General features: G+C 55.3%; 3 protein-coding genes across 7 annotated transcripts; all 3 read right to left on the bottom strand.

Annotated features, from left to right (window-relative positions):
- TMEM95 (transmembrane protein 95) lies at window positions 1–2,115 on the bottom strand. 3 transcript variants are annotated; one of them, XM_057500954.1, is made up of 6 exons: window positions 1,784–2,115; window positions 1,496–1,552; window positions 1,242–1,322; window positions 1,119–1,139; window positions 897–977; window positions 1–568 (listed from the first exon to the last, which is right to left on the bottom strand). In XM_057500954.1, exons 1-6 carry the CDS (start codon window positions 1,959–1,961, stop codon window positions 525–527), a joined length of 462 nt encoding a protein of 153 aa, XP_057356937.1. In that variant the 5' UTR covers window positions 1,962–2,115; the 3' UTR covers window positions 1–524. The 3 variants fall into 3 exon arrangements, with proteins under 3 accessions (XP_057356937.1, XP_057356938.1, XP_057356939.1); XM_057500955.1 differs by lacking the exon at window positions 1–568 and adding an exon at window positions 576–791; XM_057500956.1 differs by lacking the exon at window positions 1–568 and adding an exon at window positions 576–791 and having other exon boundaries at window positions 897–1,028.
- A 134-nt stretch (window positions 2,116–2,249) lies between these two features.
- KCTD11 (potassium channel tetramerization domain containing 11) lies at window positions 2,250–4,273 on the bottom strand. The gene has a single exon (XM_036896266.2). The coding sequence runs from the start codon at window positions 4,254–4,256 to the stop codon at window positions 3,558–3,560; it is 699 nt and encodes a 232-aa protein (XP_036752161.2). The 5' UTR covers window positions 4,257–4,273; the 3' UTR covers window positions 2,250–3,557.
- Window positions 4,274–5,728: 1,455 nt separating this feature from the next.
- ACAP1 (ArfGAP with coiled-coil, ankyrin repeat and PH domains 1) lies at window positions 5,729–17,456 on the bottom strand. 3 transcript variants are annotated; one of them, XM_036896262.2, is made up of 22 exons: window positions 16,512–17,187; window positions 15,912–15,969; window positions 12,974–13,093; window positions 12,746–12,799; window positions 12,616–12,674; window positions 12,209–12,392; window positions 12,029–12,073; window positions 11,818–11,913; window positions 11,630–11,704; window positions 11,428–11,537; window positions 10,442–10,493; window positions 10,244–10,344; window positions 9,839–9,962; window positions 9,539–9,750; window positions 8,813–8,882; window positions 8,587–8,645; window positions 8,312–8,481; window positions 7,586–7,758; window positions 6,793–6,902; window positions 6,598–6,708; window positions 6,215–6,264; window positions 5,729–5,898 (listed from the first exon to the last, which is right to left on the bottom strand). In XM_036896262.2, the coding sequence occupies exons 1-22, from the start codon at window positions 16,562–16,564 to the stop codon at window positions 5,798–5,800; spliced, it is 2,187 nt and encodes a 728-aa protein (XP_036752157.1). In that variant the 5' UTR covers window positions 16,565–17,187; the 3' UTR covers window positions 5,729–5,797. The 3 variants fall into 3 exon arrangements, 2 of the variants coding, with proteins under 2 accessions (XP_036752157.1, XP_036752156.1); XM_036896261.2 differs by having other exon boundaries at window positions 8,587–8,681; window positions 16,512–17,185; XR_005026926.2 differs by lacking the exon at window positions 6,598–6,708 and having other exon boundaries at window positions 6,744–6,902; window positions 8,587–8,681; window positions 16,512–17,456.
- Between the last annotated feature and the right edge of the window lie 80 nt (window positions 17,457–17,536).

Below are 17,536 nucleotides of genomic sequence, written 5' to 3' on the forward strand. Positions count from 1 at the left end.
TGTTTGACAGCAGGTTTGGTTGGGCCTGGCAGGAGGGAGGCCTCTGTGGGAGGCCAAGGCTTTACAATGTTCACAATATTAAATGGAGGGATCACATGCCAGCAGGCTGACTGATGAGGTCTCTGTTCTGGAGGAAGGGAGTTTTCCAGAACACTCATTTCTGGATTCCCAATCAGTTGTAAGAGGGCCAAGAGTAGCTTCTGGGGCAGACAGCCCCCACCTCCTGGGAACAGGCAGACGGGGCTGTGGGAGTGGGGTGTGCGTGAAGAGTGTTCTTTCCTTCTGGAGATATTTTCCTGGCCTCAGTGACTGCCTGTTTGATAGGTTGAGCGCTGGAGAGGAGGAACTTTCCAGCTGTGGGTGCCTGGGTCTTAGAGCCATCTGACACTGGGATCATGGGATCTGGGTTTCAGAGTTTGGAAGACTGAACTTGTGGGGCTGGAACTAATGGGATGGCTGGTTCTTCACCAAGGGAAGTAGAAGTTGTGGATATATATTCCTTAGAGCTGGAAGCTGGGAGGCTGTCAGCATCTGCACAAGTCACTCTTTTGCTTTGATGTAGTTGGACCTGTGGGAAGACAGACAGGATGGGAGGTGTGGGAAGGAAAGGGGGCTGGGAGGGAAGGAGGAAGGACAGGCAGTGGAAGATACTGGGTGGTTTGGAAGTGGTGAGGCTGTTTCCTGCCCTTATGACCCAACTCACTCCACCACGAGGCTCAGAACACCTGTGAGCAGGACAGTGCCCAAGACACAGAGGAGGAAAATCCTGGCTTCCCAAAGATCGTGACTCCCTGCAGGGAACCCAGGAGGCAGTGAATGACCTTGGGGACCACACCAATCAATGCTGGGGGAGAGATCTAGGCGGGTGACGCAGGGGTGGAAAGTGGAGCAAGGACCTGGGAAACAGCGCTTTCGGGGCCAACAGTACACCTCAGTGCCTTCGCAGGTGGAGCAGTTGTACAGGATGGTGCTGCCCCCTGCAGGAGACGGTGGATCAGAGCTTTGGAGGGGCAGGCCCTGCTCCACAGCTCCACTTACCCCACTTCCTCCCCGTTACCTGCCAGGCTCCCCTAAGGTACCCTGGAGACCCCCTGCCCTCATTACACTTTTTTACTCACGGCAGGCAGGAGCGCAAAGAGCTGAAATGAGAAGCAAGGGAGTGTGGGGTAAGATAGCTGCTCAGCCACACACCCCTTTGCCCGAGATCCTCGGTACCCCTTGATCCCTCCCCACAGCAGTACCTTCCCTGATGTACTCTGGGAGCTTGGTCTTTTGAAGCCATTGCCAATATGAAGGGAGCAAGGAGAAAGTCCCTTTGATCTCTGGAGAGGCAGAGAGCAGCTATGTGGCCCAGAGCCTCAACAGTGCAGTTCAGCTCCACACCCCTTCCCCCACGACAGTCCAGACCAGCCCTCCTGTCTCCACCCTTTCCTGCTCCCCCATCTCACTGCTATCCACCCAAGCCCTTAGGCTGTGCCTCTCCCCTTGACCTCACCCATGACCCTCAGGACTCTGTGAGTCTTCTCTGTGACTTTGTTCATGGTCACTTCATCTGTGGAGACAGACAATGACCAGTGAATCCCTCATTAGCCCAGAACAAGATTCTGGGGTCTTTCCTGACTTTCCCAGGGTCAGAAGCAGCTCTTCCAGAGGGAGAGGCCAGTGAGTCCAGACAAGGCTGTTTTGACTGAGCTAAGGGGCACAGCTGAGAAGCCACATGCTGCCCCACTTGGGACACGAGGGGTGACCGTTGCTGGGCCTGTCCTTGGATGTCTGGTCTTACCTAAGGCGAAGGCTGAGAAGTTCCAGGAGGCCTCACAGTCCTTCCAACGGACCTCCATCTGGCTGCAGAGCTGAGCCATGCGGCCCAGCAAGTTGCGATCTGGGAGGCGGCAGAAGACACAGGCCTGGGCAGCTGCCAGGAAAACTCCACCTAGTGCCAGCATCCACAAGAGGCCCATTGTGGGGGTGTGGTGTAGGATTGGTCCCACCGAGCCCGAGAAGGCCTCAAAATACTCTGTGATCCTGGTGCCAGACCTTTGCCTGAAGATTCTAGAGTGTTCTGGAACAGTAGGGGGTTCTAGAATATTCCAGAGCAGTGCCACTGCTCCATCCCTGGCTTGGGTAAAGCTGGGGCACAAGGAACTGGGGACCAAAAGGCATCTCCAGGGGGAGATCAGCAAAGAAACCAAGACTTGTGCTGCCAGGGGAATAGCACCCCCAACCTGGCTCTCAGCAGATTTTACAAGTTTGTGGTTCCAAAAGCAATTTTATTTTTCTTGTAAATCATGACCAGTGATAATGAGTTACACCGCCAGTGAAGAAGTTGCACGTTGAATATCCCATCCCCTCAGGGACCCAGAAATCCCATGCCTTCCCATATCCTCCCCCTCTCTCCCAATCTCTCCTCTGCCCTGGGCAGCCTTGGACCTTCCCCAACTGTCTCCTAGCAACAGGCCCCATGATTGCCATAGCAACTAAGAGTACTAACCAGACCTCCATGGCCCTGCTAAGCCCACTGACTTCTCTTACCTCTCACCAAGAAGATCCTAGTGACTCAAACTCCACAGGTCTCTCCTGCCTACGTGGTGATGTGAACGCACATGGGTGCACACACACACCCCTTATGATTCAACTACTAATTCTCAATCTACTCACATCCGTACCACAGACATACCCAGTGCCAAACAGTTGCTGAGCAACCCCAAACAGGCCTGGACATGCAGAAACCACAGAACAACCAACACACAGACACCATCTTCAGCAACACACACGGGAGCCAGGATGTCAGGTACCTACACGTCAATCAGACACACTGGCTGACACACACCTACACATAAAGGAAGTAAGGTCAAGGCCCAAGAGATGCTACCCACCTCCCCATGGCCAGCTCCACCATCAGTCTGGGATCCTTTAAAACACTTGAACTACAGACGGATACTCCAGCCCCATAGTAAATGGGAATTCTCTTAGCTCCCTTATGTCAACCTAGGGAGGGGTATAACCTTTCTGTCTCCCTCAATAGGTAGCTTGGGACACAGCAAAGAATCACCCTTCCCAGGTACCAAAGTTTTCTGGCTTCTCATTGGTTAGTCCAGGCCAGGTCACCCAGGTCCAGAAGGAGAAACCACAGTACAGGAGACCACATTAGAGCAATCCCAAGTCCCTGTTTCTCCAAGACCTCAGTGTCCCTCTAAGGCTAGGCCAACCCTGGGCAGAGAGGTAATCCAACTTGTCCAGACTCCTGAATACTGAGTGCCCTCCAAGGACACACTGGTGGTCCCCAGCGTCAGGTGAAAACAAGCCAGGGGAAACTTCCCTGTCCTTCCCAGGATTAGCACTAGTCCAGAACCTTTACATCACTTGTGAGCCCTCAGTGGGTAAAGATTTGGGGATTCCTGTCCACATCGGGGCTCCAGTCAGGTTCAGTGGGTCCCCTGACTCTCACAGCTCCAGAGGCAGAGCTAGGAAGGGGCTTTAGGGGAGCTTTCATCCCCCTTGCTGCCCATTCTCTCCCCTGCCACACACAGTCAAACTGAGGGCAGTGTTTTCAGTTCTCAGTGCCGGACAAAGCGCAGAGAGCGTGAGTTGAGCAAGTCTTCAGGGTCAGGGAAGACGGAGTCTAGACGGAAGCCGTGTTCAAGAGCCACCCGTAGCACCTCCTCCAGGAAGCCTGGCGTGCCCACCACCTCCCGGAGCTCTCCTGGCCCCCCAGTCCACAGTGGTTGCAGGCCCAGTCTCCTATACTCCACTTCGGGGAGTTCTGCAGGACAGGGGGCCCACTCCAGACGGAAGTGTGGGCCTCCCTCTGCCCTGTTCTCATTCGCCACCCCAAATCGGGCCCGCATGGCACCCAAACACTCGGGGTCAGTGCAGAAGAGGTTGGCTCGGAAGATATCCACCTGGACAGAGCTCAGCTCATAGTGGTGTGGGCCCCGGCGAGCAGAGAAGTGCACCAGGCGGGGGCTGGCATCTACATCTGCGTGGAGCAGGGCAGCTGTAGGTACAGGGGACCCCCGAGAGGCTTCCAGTTCCCGCAGGGCATCCAGGAGGGGCTGGATCTGGTAGAAGTCTGCCTCTGCCCTGAGGAGTGCTGTCTCCCCATACCCTCGGGGCAGGTCCAGACGGCCCAGCCTGAGGAAATTGAGGACATGCCGGAAAGCCTTGCCATCTCGGTCGATGAAGTAGTGGCCACCTCCCTGGGAGTTGAGGTTGGGAGGCATGGGTGTGCCAGCCCTAAACATGGCCCCCAGCATGGAGTCTGGGAAGCGAGTCAGGGTCTCCAAAGTGGTGGAATATAGCGTGCCCCCCACATTCAGGGTCACGGGGCCCCCAAAGGAGGGGGGCGAAGAAGGCACAGGAGGAGGGGAAATTTTGCGGGGTACAGGAGACACCGAAAGAGAAGAAAAGGCAGAACTTCCTGGGTATGTGCAAAATTTGGTCCTAAGGTTCAGATTCTCTCTGGGTTGGAGGCACGGGTTGGAGTACAAGGCAGCGAGATTTAGGGCTCACCCAGCTGCTTCGGTAGTGAAGAATGCCTTCCGGGCACAGAAACGCCCGAAAAGATGAGAGAACGAATAAAAAGAACAGAGGAAGCCAGAAAGGCAAGGGCGATTTCGGTCCAGACGCTTGCTTCAAATTCTGGGTGGTCAGCGATTCCTTCTCCGTCGTCTTCAATGGGTTTCCGGAATCCAACCAGCAGGTGACGATGGCGAGCACAGGGCCGTCTCTTTACAGGACCCAGCTTCCGAGTTCTCAGGTAGATCGCTGTCGCCGTGGGCGAGTCCACGCACGGCGCCGGGGGCGAGTCAGAGGCCTGGCCAGGCCTGGCTCCGGCGCGGGTCCTAGGAGATGGAGACTGGGCCGATTGGAGTTGATGGCGGAGGTGCCTCTGATCAGCTGGGGAGCGAGGATGCACACTCAGTCCGAGCTGGGAGTGTCTGGGGACGCTGATGGAAGCAGCCAGGAGTCTCAGGACCCAGACGCCGCCGCCTTCCCCGAGCGTCGCTGCAGCTGCGAGGTCCTCTCCGCCCCCAGGAAGTGGCCTAAGGGCAGCGGCCGTGGGCCCTTTAAGAGGCAGCCCCGCCCCCTTGGCGCCCCACCCCCCGCCCTCGCCGGGCTCGCGGGGCTGGGTTGGAGGTGGTAGTTGGGTCTCTTCAACCGGAGAGACGGGGCGGACGGGCTGGACTGGCGGGCACGAGCTGGGGTGGAGTCCGGAGAGTGACTCAGGCGCGTCGCCAAGGATGTAGCCGTGACGGCCCCGTGGGCCCTCAGGTGTGCCTGACCTCACGTCTGCAACTCGGCGGGGGGCCTAGTCGCGAATCCTGGCCCTCTTGAGAAAATCGAGGCCCAGCCGTCCCGTGCTTGGGGACCAGTTCCCTCCCAGTCGCTCCGGTAGGGAATTCCCGAGGGGGCGGGTGCTGAGCCGCCGCATTCCAGACATGCCTCCAGTCCTCTGCATCCCTTCCCCTAAGGCAAGGCCAGCCCCCAGCCCACGCTAGCGGCCTCTCCCCGGCCTGACGGGTCTGGCCACGTCGCCTGACCAGAGAGCCCCTCCCCAGGGCCACCCGGTGCTAGGACTGGGACCGGAGCTCCATTTCATTCGCCGGGAGGCCCCCCTTGCTGGACTAGAGGTCGCTAACTCCCAACCGCTCCTGCACCCCGGGAGCTGCAGCGCCCCACACCTTGCCGGGTCCGAAGGTGGCGCCCAATAAATGAACCACGAAGGGAAAAGCAAAGCACAGAGGCTTTAATGGCGCAGGGACCAACGGGGGGACGGGACCGCGAAGGTCTGGGGTCAGAGTGTGTGGAGGTCATGACTACTCCGTTTCAGTTTTTCCGGGTCGTCCGATGCCATGAGGGAGAAGTCGCGGAAGATGTCAAGATACGTCTCGTCTCCTGAGGGGAGAGAGGAAGGGCTAGGAGGCTGGACGATTGGGCCCAGGCACGGAGGAGCTCGTAGGGACTGCCGGGGCCCGGCCTGGAGAGAGCGCCGGCTCCGCGGGTGGGCGGAGGGACTGCAGAGCCGTCAGGGCCAAGCCCTCAATTGTTCTGTGCCCTGTTCCCAGGGCCTGCAGTGTCGAATGCGCCCAATACATATTTGTTGGATAGATAATAGAATTCATGAAGCTGCTTTCGAGGAGGGACGGGTCATCAGGGGCCAGAAGCCCAGAATTCCAATGTTGGGCGGGGGGTGGGGTGGGGAGTTCTTTACCTGCCTGACCCTGGGCCGCTTCAGCCTCTCTCATCTTTGCCAATCGTAACCTTGAAGGGGAAGGAATTGAGGAATAAATGACATTCTCTTCACCCTCCCCACCCCAACTTCCCAGCTTTTGAGTTGGGCTGTCTTATTCATCTGTTTCCTCAGTTTAGTGCTTAAAAGATGCTTGACAACAATGATGCCCCTCAGGACAAAGTCCCCATCCTTGGATCCTACCCACCCACTTCCTACTCCACGCCCCAGTCAACACTTGGAATACCCTTTTTCTCGTCAAGTCCAGGAGATGGCCCCGCCCCTCCCTAGGTCTCGCCAGGCACGCTCGGGTTAACCCCGCCCCAAATGGGTACTGCAAGCCCCGCCCCTTCGGGCATCCTCACAGAGTGACAATGTCAGCGTTGGCTGCTTCCATGGCGATGGTCAGAGGGTCCCTGCCTTCAGAGTCCCGAGCTCCCAGATCGGCCCCCCGTTTCAGGAACAGGCAGGCCAGCCTGGAGAGGATAACTAGGTTCAGCCGCTGACTCACCCCGTGCGGAGCCTTCTTCCCCACAGCCATCATCCCCTGCCACCCCTACCCGGTGTGGCCAAGAATGGTTGCGTGGTGGAGCGGGCCCCGGCCGTGGATGTCCGCTTGGTTCACGTTTGCTCCGTTCTGGAGGAGAAACTCACAGGCCAGAAGAGAATTCTGTATGGAGAAGTCGAGAATGGGGAAAGTGGCTTTCTTAGAAGCACATTAAAGGTATTTTAAGAGTGGGGTCAGTTCAGAGGGTGGAGTATGACAATCAGGAATCATTTGAGCTGGGTTCATTTATCTGTCTTCCCAGGAACGAGTGCTTAAAAGATGCCTGACAATAATGATATCTCTCAGTCAGGACAGTCACCATCTTAGGACCCTATCCACCCCCTTCCTATTCCACGCCCCAATCTATACTCAAGCGCCTTCTCTCTCTCTAGGTGCTAGACCTGGCCCGCCCCTCCCCAAGCCCCGCCTAGCACGCTGGTCTTGGCGTTAGCCCCGCCCCAAATGGGTGGTTAGGATTTTAAGGGCTACAGCTGTGTCAGCCTCCAATTTAACTCTTTACACTATTCATACATTAAATCCACAGTACAGCCTAATGAGGTATGTTTTCCCTATTTTACAGATGAGGAAACTGAGGCATAGAGTTCATATCTGTAAGTGGTGAGAGCCAGGATTCAAACCCAGGTTGTCTGCCTCTAAATCACTCACCTAGCAACCAGTTGCTATGGGTTATCACTGCCTATGGGGCATGGGATAGGTAAGAGCTGGGCCCAAAGACAGAGTAGAGGTCAGAGAGAAGGAACCCTCCTTTCTTCCTAGGGTGGGTATAAAGGTCAGAAGATTCTCACAGCAGCTGTGGCCTGGATCAGCGGCGTGGTGTTCTCCTGACCCCCATTGACCCAGTTGACATTGGCCCCATGGGCAAGGGCGTCGGCCATGGTGGGAAGGGATGGAGGATGCCCAGAAGCACGAAAGAGCAGGGCCCCAGGGTGCAGGCTGCCCAGGTCATCAGAGGGGGGCCCTGTTAGGGGGAATCAGCTGTGAGTCTGGACAGAAACCCTCAGCATAGTCCCCTGATGTTATAGGTCACTTCCTAATTGTGGGGAGGCCTTCCCCCCTGTGGTGGGAAGTAGAAGGGTGTGTGTGCGTGTAAGTGTGAGAGTTTAAGTGTGCAGAGCCCCTAGGGTGTGGGGCAGAGACAGCAACACTCACCTCTTCTTGTCCAAGCACCCTGGCTGGCTGGTGTGTCCCAGGTGAGCTGACTCAATGGTGCTCAGCCTCCCTCTGCTCCAGCCAAACTCACATCCTCCTTCTCAGGCCTTTAGCATTCTCACTCCCGACTTTCCTGATGCTGTTGACACCCTTACATAGTCCTCCCGGCCCACTCTCTGCCCCATGCTCCGCCTTCACTGTAACCCCAAAACTCTTGCCTTGTAAAAGCAGCACTGGCTGGTCTGGTCCCTCTAACATTCTCAATGGGAAGGCCTGGGCCTCATATTCTGTGCCTCCCCCCGGGCCTGGCATAGTGCTGAGCACACAGAACATGCTCAGTGAATGCCCAACCAGCCCTGTACCTGGCTTGGATCTGAAGCTCCCTGGCTGGGGCCTGAAGGAAGGCTTTGGGGGCACAGGAGGCTGCCCCCTGGGGGTTCTCCGGCCACCTCTCTGTCCTCGAATCTCTGGAAGCTTGGTCAGGAACTTCTTCTCCACGTATTTGGCATGAATCCAGGCCTCCTTCTCCTGCCTGGGAAAGCACAGGGTGGGGAACGGAGACAGTCTTCCCTCCTCCCTTCCCTGACCTTCTCACCCCTAAAGGTGGGCAGCCCCAGCACCTCCACCCCAGCCTCACCGGGAACAGCTGGGCCCTGGCTTCTTCACTGCCATGGCCTCCACACGGGCCTCATAGATCTGATTGATGACAACGTTTCCCAACTCACACATGAGCTTCGCGAGGCCCAGGCAGAGGCAGAGACAGCAGGTAGGGGAGAGGTGAATGTCTGAGCCCTCAGGACTCTGCAGCCCTGTCCTCACCCCGCCTACACCCCTCCCCCACTCTTCACCACACCTCAAGTCACCTTCACTAGTTCAGGCTCCCATGAGTCGAGGGTCAGAGACCGGACTTTGGAGAAATGAACTCCAAGGCTCCTGGAGGGCCAGAGGGGGAGTCAGGCCCTCAGCTCCCTGGGCTGCTGCTGCTGCTCCTGAAAAGCCTGGGAGGCAAGGTCCTGTCTGGGGGCCGCAGAGGAGCTGGCCAGGAAACAGCAGGGCAGCTGGGGGCTGACTGGCCTTGACCAGGGCCTGCAGGATCCTCCCTCTTCACCACTCCCTCTTCCCCCTTCTCCATTTCATTTTAAGGGCCCCACCCTCTCCAGCCACCTCCTCCTCTCATGACACTCTGGCCTGGACAACTCTTTCCATGCCGTTCTCCTTCCCTCCTCCCACAAGACTGAATCGGGGTGAGGGCCCTACAGACTTGCGAAGGCCTCACAACCTCCTCTCTCTTTGCTCTTTAACAGCTCCTCCACTTTCAGCAGCCCTAACCCCACACCTCCTCCAGTCAAGCCAGTAAACTCCTCTGGGTGTTCCCCACCCCTGGCCAGACCAGGACACTGGGGGACTGGGCCCACCTGGGGACTTGTTGACCCACAGGCTTGGCCCAGGCTCTGCCCAGTGATGGCCAGGATCTAAGGAAGCCAGGGCAGGGTGGAAAGGGAGGAGCCTATGTGAGGGGCTCTATCTTAGGGGTTCCCCCATCCCAGCCAGAAGGAGTGGGGCCCATGCTTGGGGCCTTGGGGAGTGACCTGTGGATGCCGGAACACTGAATGCAGAGAGTAACACCAAGGTTGATGCTGGCCCACTCAGGGGCTGGCTCTCGGCAGTCACAGCACTGGGCATTGCCATCCACACTCTGCACCTGGGCTGCTACATGCCTGCTGCCGCCAGGCTCCCTTCCCCTGGTTGTCCTGCCACAGCCCAGCGTGGCAGCAGAGCCCATGGCCAGGTGTCCTGAGCCCTGGTGGAGATAGAGGAAGCAAGAGTGGTCATAGAGCCTAGGGGCTGGTGTGTGCCATCTCCCTGGCCCTACACCCTCATGTCAGTACCTGGCCTGGACCCCAGGGACTGTCATCTAGGCGCGCCTGACTGAAGGCTGTGGCAATGCTGCTCTGCACGGCACTGACCCACAGCTGCAGGAGGCGCTCTGAGTCAGCCTGGAGGAGGCAGGACCTGGGCAGGAGGGGAGATGGAGAGTGGACAGAGGTCTGAGGCCATGTGGCAGGCTGTTATCCAGCAGGTATTCACCTGGTACCAGTCATATTAAAACATTTCTGTACCAATTGGTAATATTCTTCTAAATATCCCCCATCATCCTATACCTTCCCCTCAAATCATTCCCCCAGACTGCCTGGGGCTGCATGGTGGCCCTCCAAGACCTGCTCCAGGGATGCCTCTGTGATTAGTCCTGCCTTTCCAGCTGGTAAAGATTTAGATACATGTAGAGCACTCACTTGCTGGGAGACACCACCTCAAAGCAAAACCGCCTTTCCGAGTCAGGGCAGAGCTTCACTGTGCAGAGACGAAGGTCATCTACCACCACGGTCACAGGGTCCTGGCAGGAGAAGGTGATAAGGGGGCAGACGTCCAGCCAGCGGCAGCAAGGGCTGAGTCTCCCTGGGCCCAGGCATCCAGGATCAGAACCTACCCACCTTGTACTTCTTCTGGTAAACCAGTTGGTTGCTCTGAATAGTGAACCAGCGCCTGAGGGAGGTGGAAATAGTTGCCAACATGAACAGCACTGGGATGAGGCTCAGGACAGGACAGCAGAGAGGCTGTGCCCTTGGCCCCGTAAGGATCCTGCTGATCCGGGCTGACCATCCCATGAAATGTTCCAGAGGAAGGTGGACAGTTGTGCACACCAGAACATCACAGAGGTGTTAGTCACATCTTGGACAACCCACATTTGATCTATTTATGAAGACAGCTTCCAGAAGATGGCATAAAATGTTTTTTCTAAGAAAGTAAGTCTATTGCTACAATTTTTGACAGATGGAAATACCTTGGGGAAGGGGCTCTGTTTTATAATTGGCAGAAAGATCCTAAATGGGGTGGCATTTGGCCCTAAAAAGGGAAGGAGTTGAGTCAGAATGGGTCATCATCCTGCTTCACACTGAAACAGCTCCCCACTTATCTCAGACTTAGTCTAAGTCCATACAAAGCCGACAAGGGCCCGTGATTCACACCCCATTAGCTCCAACTTCATCATCACTTCCTCCTCCCTCCCTCTGTCCACACCCACGGCTGCCTCTTTGTTCCTCCACCACTCCAGGTTTCTGGGGGCCTTGACACTGGCTCCTCCCTCTGCCTAGAACATTCTTCCCCCAGATATCCTTCAAGTCTTCACTTGGAAGTCACCTTCTCCTGAGGCATACCCTGACCACCGTATTTAAAGTTGCAACTCCTCCCAGCACCCAACATTCCTTGCTTTATTATTTTCTCCTGTGGTGCTCTTATTTTCTAACATAACATATGACTTCTTTAGTCATTATGTTTATTGCCTTTCTTTGCTGATGAAATGTAAACTCAACGAAGGCAGGGGATTTTGTCTGCTTTTCTTGCTGTGCTTAGCATACTAAAACCACCCAGAAAATATTTAATCAGATGGGTTTGGCTGGTTGGGACATCCTCTTCTCACCTGCTCCAGGTCTTAAATGCATTACTGGCCCTTTTGAAGAGATGTCCTTCCATGACCAGGCCACCAGGCCCTTCTTTTAGGCTTGGCTCTGGTTCTTCCCCACCCAGCTCCTGGGGGCACAAGAGGGTCAAAGGACAACTGTGGTGGGCAGAGACCAACACCCCAGGCCTGGCTGCCTCCTCTCTACAGCCCCAGACCTCACCTTCTGCTTTAGCAGCACATGTCTCTGCTCCATGTCCCTCTTCTCACGAGCCGAATTCAGGACCAGCTGGTGCAACTGGGCATAGGAAGGGCATCTCAGATGTCCTGGCATCCCCCAACTAGGCCTGGAGAGTCATCTCAGAGCCCTCTACCCTTCCCCCACCATCTGCCTGCTCCCAGGGGCCCTACCTGGGCACCCAGGTCCTTGCGATACTGGGCCAGCCGGCTCAGCTCCTCATGGCCCTGCTGGAAATGGGTAGCCTGGGCCTCCACCAAATGCAGCACCTGGGGGACAAGGTGGTTAGGGGGTGGAGCTGAGGAGGGACCCCTCTCTCTTTCTTCCCCTGCTCCCAATCAGCAGGCTCCTCCCTGCCTTGCTCCCACCACCACTGCAACTCACAAACTCCATGATGTCAAACTTCCTCTTCTCCTCAATCACGTTGATCTGCAGGCCCAAAGAGACCTCAGGTCAGTCTTGAAAACAGTCTTGAAAGTCCCTCTCCCACTGAGCACTGGGGACTCTCTAGTCTCGAGATGTTGGAGGCCCTGGTACCCCAGGAGGACAGTTTGGAGCAGGCACCTGCAGGGCATAATCCAAGGCCCGTCCCCGGTACCCAGCTCGTGCAGTCTTCAAAGCAGCCCCTGCCTCTTCTGCCTCCTGGGCCCGGCGCCGAGGGACCTCTGCATGGTGGGTCAGAGCAGCCTCCAGGTTCTCAGCCCCCCGCCAGAAGTCCCGGCGAGCCTCTCGGAAACCCCGAAGACCTCTGGGGTGGGGGGTATAACAGAATCACAGATACACCCACTTGCCCCCAGGAGAGAGGGCCCACTCATAGCCTTCTGGTTAGCCTATGTATAGTCAGAACTCCAAGGGATGGGAGAGGGCACTCAGGCCGCCAGAGCCAGAACCCCCGACCTCCCAGATCCTCACAGGGAGGCCCCTGTGGTAATGGGAAGAGGGCTGGAGAACTGGTCTCCCTCCCAACTCACTCCTTGACCAGGGTTTGGATTTGCTGCTGGAGGGTCTGCTGTGTGGCATCTAGAAGCTCCTGAAGGGAAGCAGAAATCAGGACCACAGACCACCTTGCACGCCCCTACCAGCCCTCCTACCCTGACTCACTGCGTGGCTGTCCAGCTTGTGGCTCAGACTCTCAGTGAACTTGTCCAGACACTCCTAGGCAAGAAGAGGTAGAGAGAGAGGACCAGGCCTGGGACGGTAGGGCCCTCCTGTCTCTAGAGCCAGCCTGCTCTGGCCTGGGACTTACAGAGCCCAGGCCAACCCACCCCTTGCACAGCAACTCTCAGCATTCCTGACCCCATCCCACCCTGGTTCGGGCCCTCTGCCTACCACCATCATAGGCTCTGGTGGACCCAGGCGGGCCAGTTCACAAATGCCAACGATGAAGGCGCGGCTGGTGGCGAGGTAATGGTGGCCACTTTCCAAGAGGCCATTCCCCAGCTTGAGGAGCTAGGAAGCAACAGGACAACAGGGAGTTGTGCCATGTACTATCAGCTACCATACCCAGTGGCACCCCACTCCCGCCTGCCTTCCTCTTCCTTCCCCAGGCTGCACCCCCACTTCCCATCCTTGCCAACCCTTCTCCGCAACCTAGTCCAGCCCTCCCAGTTTCTACTACACACTTGGTGCATTCTCGTCTCTGCTGCTTTGCACCCATTATTCTGTGTCTGAATAAAATTCCTCCCGGGCTGTTACCAAAGCCAGTGTCAGGTTCACCTCTGAAATGTCTTTCTCTGTCCCCTCCATATGTTCCCTGCCCTGCTCTAGCTACTTGTATCCAAGCACTCCAGAAACCTATCCTCATTCACAGGATGACTGCTTACCTGGTTGGTGTTAAATTCTACAGTATTTACTGTCTGAAGTTGTCCCCATTCTATGCTTACTGGACATTCCCTCATAAATATTAGTCACCTAGGCTATAGACAAAGATGGCATGCTCTGATGCTCCTAGGCCCTTTCTGTCTGGTCCCCTCAACTGACAGACAAGGAGGGTTGATAAAAAAGGGGACACGTGACTGGCCCAAGGAGAGTCTATCTGGAAGAGCCAGGTGGCTGAGTCAGAAGCCAAAGTGAGGTCTCCTAGCCCGTTATTTGCAGGAACTGCATTGCTCCTGCCTGAGGTGACACCACTCAGCTCAGGACTGAGTCACCACATCTGGGACAGGGCAAGTGTCTGTGGAGCCCTTCAGCTCAGCCCAGGGGACAAAAGACCACCAGGAATGTTCTGTGAGGAAATCTTGGGCACCAGGCCTCAAGAAAGGTTGGGCCACACAGGTTCTCAGTCAATGTTTTTTGGACAGAAAACCACGTTCTAGGGCTAGTGAAAGTTTTGGGGAACTACAGCTTGACTTGAAGATGGCTGACAGGGTCAGTAATAGTCAGACAACTGACCACACTCAAACCTTTTCAGACGCCACCATAGGGTGTCTGTGATCAGGGACAGGGACCCAGATACCCATGACTCCCTGTGGGGAGCTGGGGGGACCAAGTGTCCAATTTTTTCCTTATTTACCACCCTCTCCCCATGTATCTGTGCAAGGAACTTTAACAAAACTGGACTAGTGACAAACTGGAACATCCCGTCAATAGAATAAAACTGAGCAAGGCAAAGGAATGAACTATTCATCCATGTACTACTGATACTCAATCATCTGAATAAACTTCAAGGTAATTATTCTGAGTGGAAAAAAAAGAACCAATCTTGAAAGAGCACATGTCTAGCAATGGAGAAGAGATGAGTGGTTGTCAGGGATGAGAGAAGGCAGGGGAGGATATCATTATATATGGTAGCACAAAAGAGTTCCTTCATGGTGATAGTTTTCTATCTTGAATGTGATGCTGGTTATAAGAATCTATACACATGATAAAATGCTACTGAATTATATGCAAATATATTTTTTTCAAAGTATATGCAAAACAGGTAAAATCCAGGTAAGGCCTGTAGACAATTCATTGTATCATACCAATCTCAAGTTCCTAGTTTTGGTAATGTACTATAATTATATAAGATGCTGCTACTGGGGGAAGCTGGGTGATGAGTACATGAGACCTCTCTGTAATATTTTTGCAACTTCTCGTGAGCCTATAATTAACTCAGAGTAAAAAGTGTAATTAATATATGTAAATATTAATTGGTCATCTACTAATTTTCACACTCTGGTATAAGCACTGGGGACCGGGCAAAAACAAAACATAAAAGTCCCTCATGTCACTTTCATTCTAGTGGGAAAAAGAGATAAGGAGAAATTGACAAGCATGGCAGATACACACTGAAGTGACCCCAGGCAGTTCCCACCCTTGCATAATCCCCACCTCTTGGTGTGAGACAGACCTGTGACTTGCTTCTAACCAACAGCATATGGCAAAGCTGATGGGATGGCACTCTCCTGATGAGGTGACCCCATGTGGCAAAAGCAATGGATGCTGCCCCTGTGATGACATCCCTATATAAACTGATACCATCTTGCCAATTCACACAAGAATGGCTCTTCTGCTGGCCTTCAAGCAGCAAGCTGCTATGATGTAACGTACCTATGGACAGGGCCACACGGTGGAGGGCTGTGGGCAGCCTTTAGGAGATAAAGGCCTCCGTCCCACAACAGCAAGGAACTCAATTCTGCCAACAATCCCGTGAGCTTGTGAGAAAACACTGAGCCTCAGATGAGACTGCCTTGGCCAAGACCTTGACTACAGCCTAGGAGACCCTGAACAGAGGAGCAGCTAGGCTGTTCCAGACCCCTCACCCACAGACACTATAACAAATGTGTTTGAAGTCACTAGATTTGTAACAATTTGTTACACAGCAATAGACAACTAATACAGCAAATAAAAACATAACCTGTCAGGTTGAGGTAAATGCTATAGAGAAAAATAAGGGGGATGGGAGTGCATATGCATGCACGTGCATGAGTGTTTTAAAAAGAGTGGCCAAAGAAGGCCTGTCTTGTGTTTGAGTGTTCCACTGGTTTGTCCTCATGGTCTGTAGGCTCCCTGGGGGCAGCACAGCCTTGCTCTCCCTGAACACTCAGGGCCCAGCATAATGCAGAGCTCAGGAGCTGACAGGAAGTCCACCAAGCCCTGTTTTCCAAGATCCCAAACCCTTTGAAGGTATAGACCACATTTTCCCTCTCTGTAGCCCCTCAAATATTTACCCCACATGGTTAGCATTCAATAATCCCTGGCACTATTCTTAGTCTCCAACTTTCTCCCTGGCCCTGCCCCTCTCATCTTAATCAGATCCTGGGTCACCTCTCCACATCAGGGTCACCTTTTCCAGCCGGGTCTCCAATTCTGACACTTCAGCTTCTACCAGCTCAATAGAGGCCCTGGGAAAGGAGGGATGAGGTCATGGGGACAGAGTATAGGTCCATCTGGTCTGTATGCATCAGCAGAGGTGCCTTGGCAGAGTCCAGGGTTGGGCTTGGGGGTGGAGGGTAGAGACAGGAAAAGCTGATGGGTTAAGAAGACCCAAGCACCCACCCTCTCTTGCTCACTCACTCTGCAGTGTGGGAGCTACTGCAGCCAGGCCAGAGCAGGAAGGGTAAGAGGGTGGATGTGGTGCAGGCAGGAAGTTGCTAACCGCCCAGAGCAGGTGCTGGGGGAGGGGCAGGGGCCCCAGTGAGAGGGAGAAGGGAATGCCCTCTCTGGGGGGTGAGAGGCTGAAGAGGGCCCCTCTACACCTCAGTGGGTAGCCAGCATCTGAGCAGGGGGCTTGAGAGCAGAGGTATAACTTTGGCCCACATGCTCCATCTTGTCCCTTTGAGATTTACTGCCTGGAAGGACATCGGGCCCGAGGAACAGTTATATGTGTGTGTATGTTGTGGGGTGGCAGATCCCCCTCTTGGCCGCCAAAACTGTGCACACTTACCGGAAGCGGGGTGAGTCCTTAAGACATTCCTCAAAATCCAACTTGACTGTCATCTTCTCTTGACTGTTGGAGGGGCCAATGGGCCCTGGGGGCCAGGCAGGTTGGGGATGCGGGTAGAGGTGCTCCCTGCCCCAGGAGGGGCGTTGATGAGGAAGGAGAGGGTCCTCTCCTGGGTAGAACCTGGGGTGCCACAATTCTTCCCCCAAGGGGAAGGAGAGTCCCAGGAGGAGCTCTCACCCCACACTTCCAGGCAGCTGCCGGGAGGGGCAGAGGCGGGGCCTGAGCCCAGGGCGGAGGAGAGGGGCCTGAGATCAGAGAAGCCACAGCTCCGCCCACAGACTATCAGCTGTCACCTTCCTGCAGGGGCCCTGGTCTCTCAGCTTCTTTCTCCTTTAGTGGCTGAGTTTGGGGGGCCTGGCAGATAACAGGTTCAAACACTGGTTCTGTCACTTGGAGGTTTTGGGAGCCTGGGCAAGCTCTGTGATTCCTCTTGTGGAAGATGGGGACGATAACCCCCACCTCCAGAGTTGTTGTCAGAATGAAAAATGACAAATTTGTGAATGACTGAAACACACAGTCATTGTCATCCTGCTTCAGTTGGGCCTCCTCAAACTCCTGAGTTCTTGAGTCCAGTCCCCCAGACCACCTCAAGCTTTCTTCTCTGCTGTCTGCCAGCTTGTGGTTTCCTGTGGGTGAATCCCCGCTCTTCCCCTCCCCTCAGTGACTGAGCAGGTCCAGCCCGGGTCCCCAGTTCACAGCACCCAGACTCCTGCTCTTCTTCTCTTTATTGTCTACACCTGCGAGGTGAAGGCAAGGGAAGTTTGGCCCCAACCCCATCCCCAGCAGGCTACATTTTCCATTGTTTAGCTTCTTCCTCCTGAGCTCATGGAAGCCACTGGGTTTCATCTGGGGCGAGAAGAGGCTGTGGTCGTAGCTTTCTTGCAGCAGGCATGAGATCTGGCCCTACAGCTCCCAGATGCCCTGGAACCTACCCACTCAGACCTCTTTCTCCCTGGCCAGGGCAG

This window comes from Manis pentadactyla, chromosome 4, assembly GCF_030020395.1.
Source record: "Manis pentadactyla isolate mManPen7 chromosome 4, mManPen7.hap1, whole genome shotgun sequence".
Classification (NCBI taxonomy): domain Eukaryota; kingdom Metazoa; phylum Chordata; class Mammalia; order Pholidota; family Manidae; genus Manis; species Manis pentadactyla.

Bases quoted from the DNA above. Each gene is read 5' to 3' on its own strand.
- TMEM95 (XM_057500956.1), bottom strand. From the start codon at position 1,961: ATGGGCCTCTTGTGGATGCTGGCACTAGGTGGAGTTTTCCTGGCAGCT. The intron at 1,323-1,495 runs GTGAGGTCAAGG...CTGCCTCTCCAG, and splicing joins CAGAGTCCTGAGGGTCATGG to AGATCAAAGGGACTTTCTCC. The intron at 792-896 runs GTCCTTGCTCCA...GGTTCCCTGCAG, and splicing joins CCGAAAGCGCTGTTTCCCAG to GGAGTCACGATCTTTGGGAA.
- KCTD11 (XM_036896266.2), bottom strand. From the start codon at position 4,256: ATGCTGGGGGCCATGTTTAGGGCTGGCACACCCATGCCTCCCAACCTC.
- ACAP1 (XM_036896261.2), bottom strand. From the start codon at position 16,564: ATGACAGTCAAGTTGGATTTTGAGGAATGTCTTAAGGACTCACCCCGC. The intron at 12,074-12,208 runs GTGCCTGCTCCA...TTGGGCCTGCAG, and splicing joins CCTTGGATTATGCCCTGCAG to ATCAACGTGATTGAGGAGAA. The intron at 8,883-9,538 runs GTCACTCCCCAA...CTGGCCCTCCAG, and splicing joins CAGTGTTCCGGCATCCACAG to GAGCCTTGGAGTTCATTTCT.